Here is a 6,177-nt window from a genome sequence, read left to right as displayed (position 1 = left end):
GTGAGGAATGAAGGGAAGGAATTGGACACTATTGTTGTGGGTCACATAGGAAATGCATAGGGTCTCCCATTAAAGACAAGAGGAAACTAGATGTTAATCCTATGATTTATAGTTAGGTGATGCCTATACATTCTTTCAAAAATGGTTGGAGGCTCCCCATGTGGTTTAGGCTTTAAATCTACTTCAAAGTTCTTTGGTAAGGTTTGAATTCAAACCTCCATGAGTGTTATGGTTGTCCCTTTGCTATGATATTGTTGTTGTTTTCTCAAGGGAGCCTTTTTGGGTTTAAGGTATGTTTATGTATAGATACTAATCTCATTTTGTTTTTTATCTTTCCTAAAATACAATGTTTCAAGATCCATTCAAAACCCTCTTCCAATTCATAAATCTAGCAAAAAAATATTTATCTAATAAAAATAATAATAAAGTCTAAAAAATATTAATACAATCACTACAATAAAATCTATCTAAAAATAATAAATAAAAACTCTTTAATATTATATATATATTTCATTCAATATAATTATTTTATTTTAAAATTAAATATTTAATATATCTAAATTGAATTTTTAACAACACTCTTCACCTTCACCTTCAACTAAAATTGCTACTAAAGAATAAACTAAAATCCCAATAATCTATTGTACCAAATTACTTAACATTAAGAACAACAGAACCTTTCTATACTGATATATACCAATATAAATATTTCTTCCATACTATCTCAACTTACATATATAACTCATATAACTAGATCTGAAGTTAAAAATAACTTAACAGAGAATTAAAAAATTTCAGAATATCTACAATATCTACCTCCAATGTGCCTAGATCATTTTTAACCACATTCAATCATTCAAGGTTGTGGGTACGAGTGTATCCAAAGGGAGGGAGGGAAAAAAATAGAGAGACAGAGAAGTACAACTCTTAGAATAAGTAGAACTCTTAGAATGTAGAAAGTTGAAGAATCGGGTAGTGCAGTGAGCAGCTACAGCAGTTTTGTATATACATATGGATGCAAATGCATGCACCAGCAGCAGTTCTAAGTTAGTAAGAACTATGACAATAATAATAATGGAGAAATGAATAAGCAAGCTGCACACCTTCACATGACGCTGTTAATTTCTTAGAAACCAGTAATCTGATGAACGTTAGCCTGCAAATAATCCTATATAGTACTGTACTGTATATACATTTCATATACACATACAGTATTATAGTTTGGTACCCATATAATGAATATATCTTATATGTATATATCATTCTGTGATTTTTCAGGTGTCTTATTCATTCCAAAACGGGAACCACTCTGTGTCTTGTGGGTTAGTAAAAGCAGTGGCGGCCGCCTCCTGTAGAGTAAAAAGGAAATTATCTCTTGACTAAATCAAAAGAAACAAAACCTTAATCAGATAAAAGCATATGAAGATTGACCTCTCTCATTTCAGTAGCAGAAGTGTCAATCAGAATATCTTCCAACGATAGTTTTTGTATAGATGATCGGCTTGTTGACTTGTGCGGCCTCGAGGTCTGTTGATCATGAATAAAAAGTCAGTCAGTAGAAATAATGGTACTTCCAAAAGTATATGAAATGAAATGAAAGTTTCTAATGAAAACGATAAGATCAGATAGTCTATGTGATTATGGATGTTTTATAAATTAAAAAAAAAAAAATTATATTATATTTTTACGTTGTTTTGTATGAAGTATGTTCAAAATCTTTTTCAATGATATTATTTTGTGTGGCGAGATCAGACAGTCTATATGATTATTGATCTTTTATAAAAGAAAAAAAAAACTGTTTAAAACTTTTGAACTACATTCAATGAGATTATATCGTTTACATTATGGAGTATGATAAAAAACTTTTGAATGATTATTTTTAATGGCGTCTATGAGATCAGACAATCTATGTGATTATAGAGCTTTTAGAAAAGAAAGAGAAAAAACTGTTTTAAACTTTTGGACCACATTCAATGAGATTACATTGTTTGTTTTTTGCTTTATGGAGTATATTCAAGAATTTTTTGAATCGTGTTATTTTTAATGGCATTTTCAAGATCAGAGAGTCTGTGATTATTGAATTTTTAGAAAAAAAAAATATGTTAAACTGTTGATATATTTACTGAGATTATGTTTGTCTGTTTCTTGCATTATGAATCATGATTAAAAAATTTAAAATACGGACGTAAGATAAATTATAGAATATGATGAATTATGAAGTATAATCCAAAATTTGATGTGAATTGAATTCTCTGGCTATGAAAACTTAACGTCTATTATAAGACATGATTAGTTTTTGAGGGAAAAAAACAAAAGGAATTGTCAACTCACCTGAATTTTTTGATGTTTTTCATCTAATACAGCCAAGGCAGCATCATGAATATGAGGGTGTTGAGAAGCCTTATGTTCCACGTTCGCATCACATCCTTTATTTCTACTGTTATCATTATTAGTGTTGTTGAAGCGCATTAAGGAAGAAACATCATGCCCAGACACGCCAATTCCTTGCCCACTGTCATCATTTATGTTGCTCTTCTTCTCCTGCTGCTCGTGTTCTTCGTGTTCATCGCATGAATGAGGAGTGCAATGGGAGCTCTCTGAGCCTTTACCACTGTCTGATATTCCCTGCCAGAAATTACATTATTGTAAGCTTGCAGGACCATATTTGGGTACCCATGGTGAAAAGCATTTCATTTCATGGTCTTGAAGAAAATGGTATCTTAAAGCGCTGACAGACTTTAAGTACATGAATCGACATTCTCTTTGTAACCGAATAATTTACTTTATTTGCAAAAGAAATGAATCACATTGTTTACATGAAAGGAGGTCATCATGTCTTGCAGGTATGCAAATACTATAATTACTTATACATGGGAAAAACGGATGCAGATGGCATTAGATTCTAAGTGGTTTGGCTTTTGATTACAATGTGGACGTTGGTCAATAGAAACATAACTGAAAAAGTTATTATTACTATGGTGCAGTCTCTAACAAGATTGGTTTTTTATACATTGTTTGTGTAGAAAGCAACAGAAAATTTCTAAATCTGATTCTCTTGAACATTCAACTTACTTCATCAAAGGAGGTCCTTGGAAGCATGAATTTGTCTGTTTTAACAACTTGTTGTGCATCATCCACGTTATATACTACAGATGCTGCTGCTGCTGCTGCTACTCCACCAGGATTAATAGGAGGATATAAGCTATTTACTCGTCCAATTTCTACTGATCTACACACATCTGCCAAAACTTCTTGGCTTTTGTTTCCTTCCATCATATTGTCATTTGCAGTCCTTTCCCAATTGCATTGTCTGGGTTGTGTCTGGTAAAACACCTTGGACACAACAAGCTCGCCTTCTTTCTCCTCTTCATTCAAACCCAAGTGGTACTGATGCATTACCCAGTTTGTTTTCTCTGGTTTCCTATGTTTTCCAAAATTGGTATACAGGACTAGAATCTTTTTGCAGCCTTTTTGTTTGCCATTAACCATTACAGGCCTGGTTTTACCAGTCTTGTGCCATCTTGTTTCCCCTCCTTGTAAGTCACATTCTGCTTGGATTTTCCTTCTCTTTCGAGTGCCTGTAGTGTAGGCCTTTGAAGGGCGATGGAAAAAGTGCCTGTTAAGGCCATCTCTTGTCACACCTAGAGGAAAAAGGAGACAAGTGTTTTTAATGTTATAAAAGAACAAAAAAGTCCTTTAACATTGTTATCATGAGATGTAGTCAGTTAGTTTTGCAAGTACCTGGAAGTTTTTCTGGGTGGGTATAGCAAATCCCATCTTCTCCTTGAAGAGTGGGTATGAATTCATCTATCAAAGGATGGGGTTTAGAGCCACCCATCTCAGCCTTGGCTTCCAAATGCTCCAACAGCTCTTGATCAGTTGGATCAAACTTTACTCCTGCAGGGAGCCCTTGCCAGTCTTGAATGCCCTATCCACATCAAATTGTATTTAACTTAACAGAACATGATTCTTGCAACGAATAAACTGTTTGTAATGCTAAATTTGTGATGTATTATGACATATAGGATACTCAGCATATTACATAGCCGATTGAATATCGTGTTGATCTATATAAGTATGTCTAAAGGCCCTAAAATTGAGAAGAAATAGATATTTTGAAGTCTACATCCTGCATAGTTTTGTGGGTTTGTAAGAATTGATAGCTCTTGTGAATTTCAATTCGAATCTCTCCGCCATGGATAGTACAGTTTAGATCATTATACAAATTGGCTCCTTTTAGGTAAATGAAAGAACAAAACAGAGATAGAATGAACAAAGGATATAAAATTAACTCACCTCCTTGCATTGAAGCTTGTGCCCACAACGAGGACATGGGTTTGTTCCACGCTCTTCAAGTTTTGCATCAATGATACTAGAGCTGCTACTGGCTGTAGTATTCCTATCCTTCACAGGTCTTGTTATTGGGTCGGCCATCTCTTTCGCTCTTGAGAATCATAAGTTTTGGGACTTTAGTGCTCATATATTCATCTAACTTGAATCATACAGCAACAACAAGATTGCTGATAAGCAGTAGACAGAAAAAGACTATTAACTTCTCAGCTTATATGCTATCCATGTCCAGGATTGATTCCAAGAGCTGCTTGTACTGAAGCTATCGGGATCAACACAATCATATGCATCAGATTGCATACAAATTTTCTGATTAGGGTTTTTCTGTTCAACTTCCTTTATAACTGCACTGTGATTAAAAAGAAACAAAAAGAAAGAATTAAAGAGAAAACAAAAGTTCATTCTTTCTCCTACTTCAAGTTACGCATTGACAAACAGTTAAAAGTTCTGAGATGCTCAGAAAAAGCAATCTTCTATTTTAATTACTGCAGATAAAAGATCTGCAGGCAATAATAATGAGAAAACTTGTAGCTTTTATGGACAGTTGCGTGAATGGTTATAATTGGTTTTGCTAAAGATCACACCTGATTTATAACCAAAAGTTACTAACTTAGGCACCTAATGACCAAGAATCTCTTTCTCCCAAGCCATGGATGCTGAAAAAGAGAAAGACAAAGGCATGGTTCCCCTCAAAACACTTTAAACAGAATTCACAGTATTCTTTAATGGGATTAAAAAACTTGAGAGAAAGCAAAAGCACAGTATTAGAGAGTAATCAATCCAAACCTTTAGGTATATGCTGCCCATTTCTCCTTCATGTCAATTAATGATAGAATCAAGGCTTAGCAACGCAATCTTCAAAGGTTATCAACTTTATCAAAAGAAACAGTCCCACAGCTGTTCACACAAGGTTAAAAAAAGAAGACAAAGAATAATTAAATAGAGATAAAAACCAGGAAACCCAAAAGCACAATTCTGTCTTTTGTCACAATTCTTCTTTCACCATGACCATGCATGGTCAAAAGTTGTTTTTGTTGTCACTTCAGGTCTCTGTGAATTCATTCTCTTCTCCCATGAACAAACAGCTCTCATACAAGCCTGTCTCTGTGTGTGTGTGTGTGAGAGAGAGAGAGAGAGGGAGAGAAAGAGAGAATAATCAAGTGCACAGTGTGTCACACTAAAGCAGAGATGGATAAAGGAGATGGCAGAAGATTATAAGGCATTTGAGAGCCACTTTTTTCTAAGATGATGGGCACAAGTTTTCACGGGCGTTTGCCAAACAAGATGAAAAAGAGCGCCATCTATGGCCAAAATACAGGCTGATGATCGGACTGAATAGAGACGAAGCAGATGAGGTGGTTTGATGTATCCCTCCCTCCATTTCATTATGATAGATGGCTTGAAATGCAAGGCAATGAATCACAAAAAGCTTGTATTACAAGTAGGACGAATATTTTTCCATAACTGCATAGCTGTCACATAATATCTGTATTTGTTATTGTAAAACCATGGAAAAAGATGGGTCTTTGGTAAGAAATTTAGAAAAGCAGAAGAATAACATTTAACAGGCTATGTGGGTCCTTGAGAATTCTTGTTGCACAGGCCATATATTATATCAAAGGAATAGGAGAGATGAAAGAGTGCTTTCCGGGCTATCCCTTTTGCACCTAAGCTTGTACCTTGGTAAAGAGTTAGGTTAAATATCGCTCACATGTCACTCTTGGATAGCTTGGACAACACTCTTCTGCAATCATGCCCCATGCCCCTTGTTCCTTGCCCCTTGCTCTAGTTATATAATATATATTATTACATATTCCTTCATGATTC

General features: G+C 34.6%; 1 protein-coding gene across 4 annotated transcripts; it reads right to left on the bottom strand.

Annotated features, from left to right (window-relative positions):
* Window positions 1-933: 933 nt before the first annotated feature.
* Window positions 934-5,731, bottom strand: LOC131069829 (NAC domain-containing protein 10). Of its 4 annotated transcripts, none has more exons than XM_058005398.2 (8): window positions 5,137-5,731; window positions 4,935-5,006; window positions 4,297-4,699; window positions 3,742-3,928; window positions 3,073-3,641; window positions 2,332-2,625; window positions 1,432-1,527; window positions 934-1,349 (listed from the first exon to the last, which is right to left on the bottom strand). In XM_058005398.2, the coding sequence occupies exons 3-8, from the start codon at window positions 4,432-4,434 to the stop codon at window positions 1,284-1,286; spliced, it is 1,350 nt and encodes a 449-aa protein (XP_057861381.2). In that variant the 5' UTR covers window positions 4,435-4,699; window positions 4,935-5,006; window positions 5,137-5,731; the 3' UTR covers window positions 934-1,283. The 4 variants fall into 4 exon arrangements, with proteins under 4 accessions (XP_057861381.2, XP_057861382.2, XP_057861384.2 ...); XM_058005399.2 differs by having other exon boundaries at window positions 4,297-4,694; XM_058005401.2 differs by having other exon boundaries at window positions 4,297-4,612.
* Between the last annotated feature and the right edge of the window lie 446 nt (window positions 5,732-6,177).

The sequence above is a fragment of the Cryptomeria japonica genome, chromosome 6, assembly GCF_030272615.1.
Source record: "Cryptomeria japonica chromosome 6, Sugi_1.0, whole genome shotgun sequence".
Taxonomy (NCBI): Eukaryota; Viridiplantae; Streptophyta; class Pinopsida; order Cupressales; family Cupressaceae; genus Cryptomeria; species Cryptomeria japonica.
Note: the sequence above shows the minus strand (reverse complement) of the source record. Positions and strands in the feature narration are given on the sequence as shown.

Excerpts from the sequence above, each read along its gene's own strand:
- LOC131069829 (XM_058005398.2), bottom strand. The coding sequence starts at position 4,434 with ATGGCCGACCCAATAACAAGACCTGTGAAGGATAGGAATACTACAGCC. Across the intron at positions 3,642-3,741 it reads CCACCCAGAAAAACTTCCAG|GTGTGACAAGAGATGGCCTT; the intron begins GTACTTGCAAAA and ends TTTTTCCTCTAG. Across the intron at positions 1,350-1,431 it reads CTGCTACTGAAATGAGAGAG|GAGGCGGCCGCCACTGCTTT; the intron begins GTCAATCTTCAT and ends TTTACTCTACAG.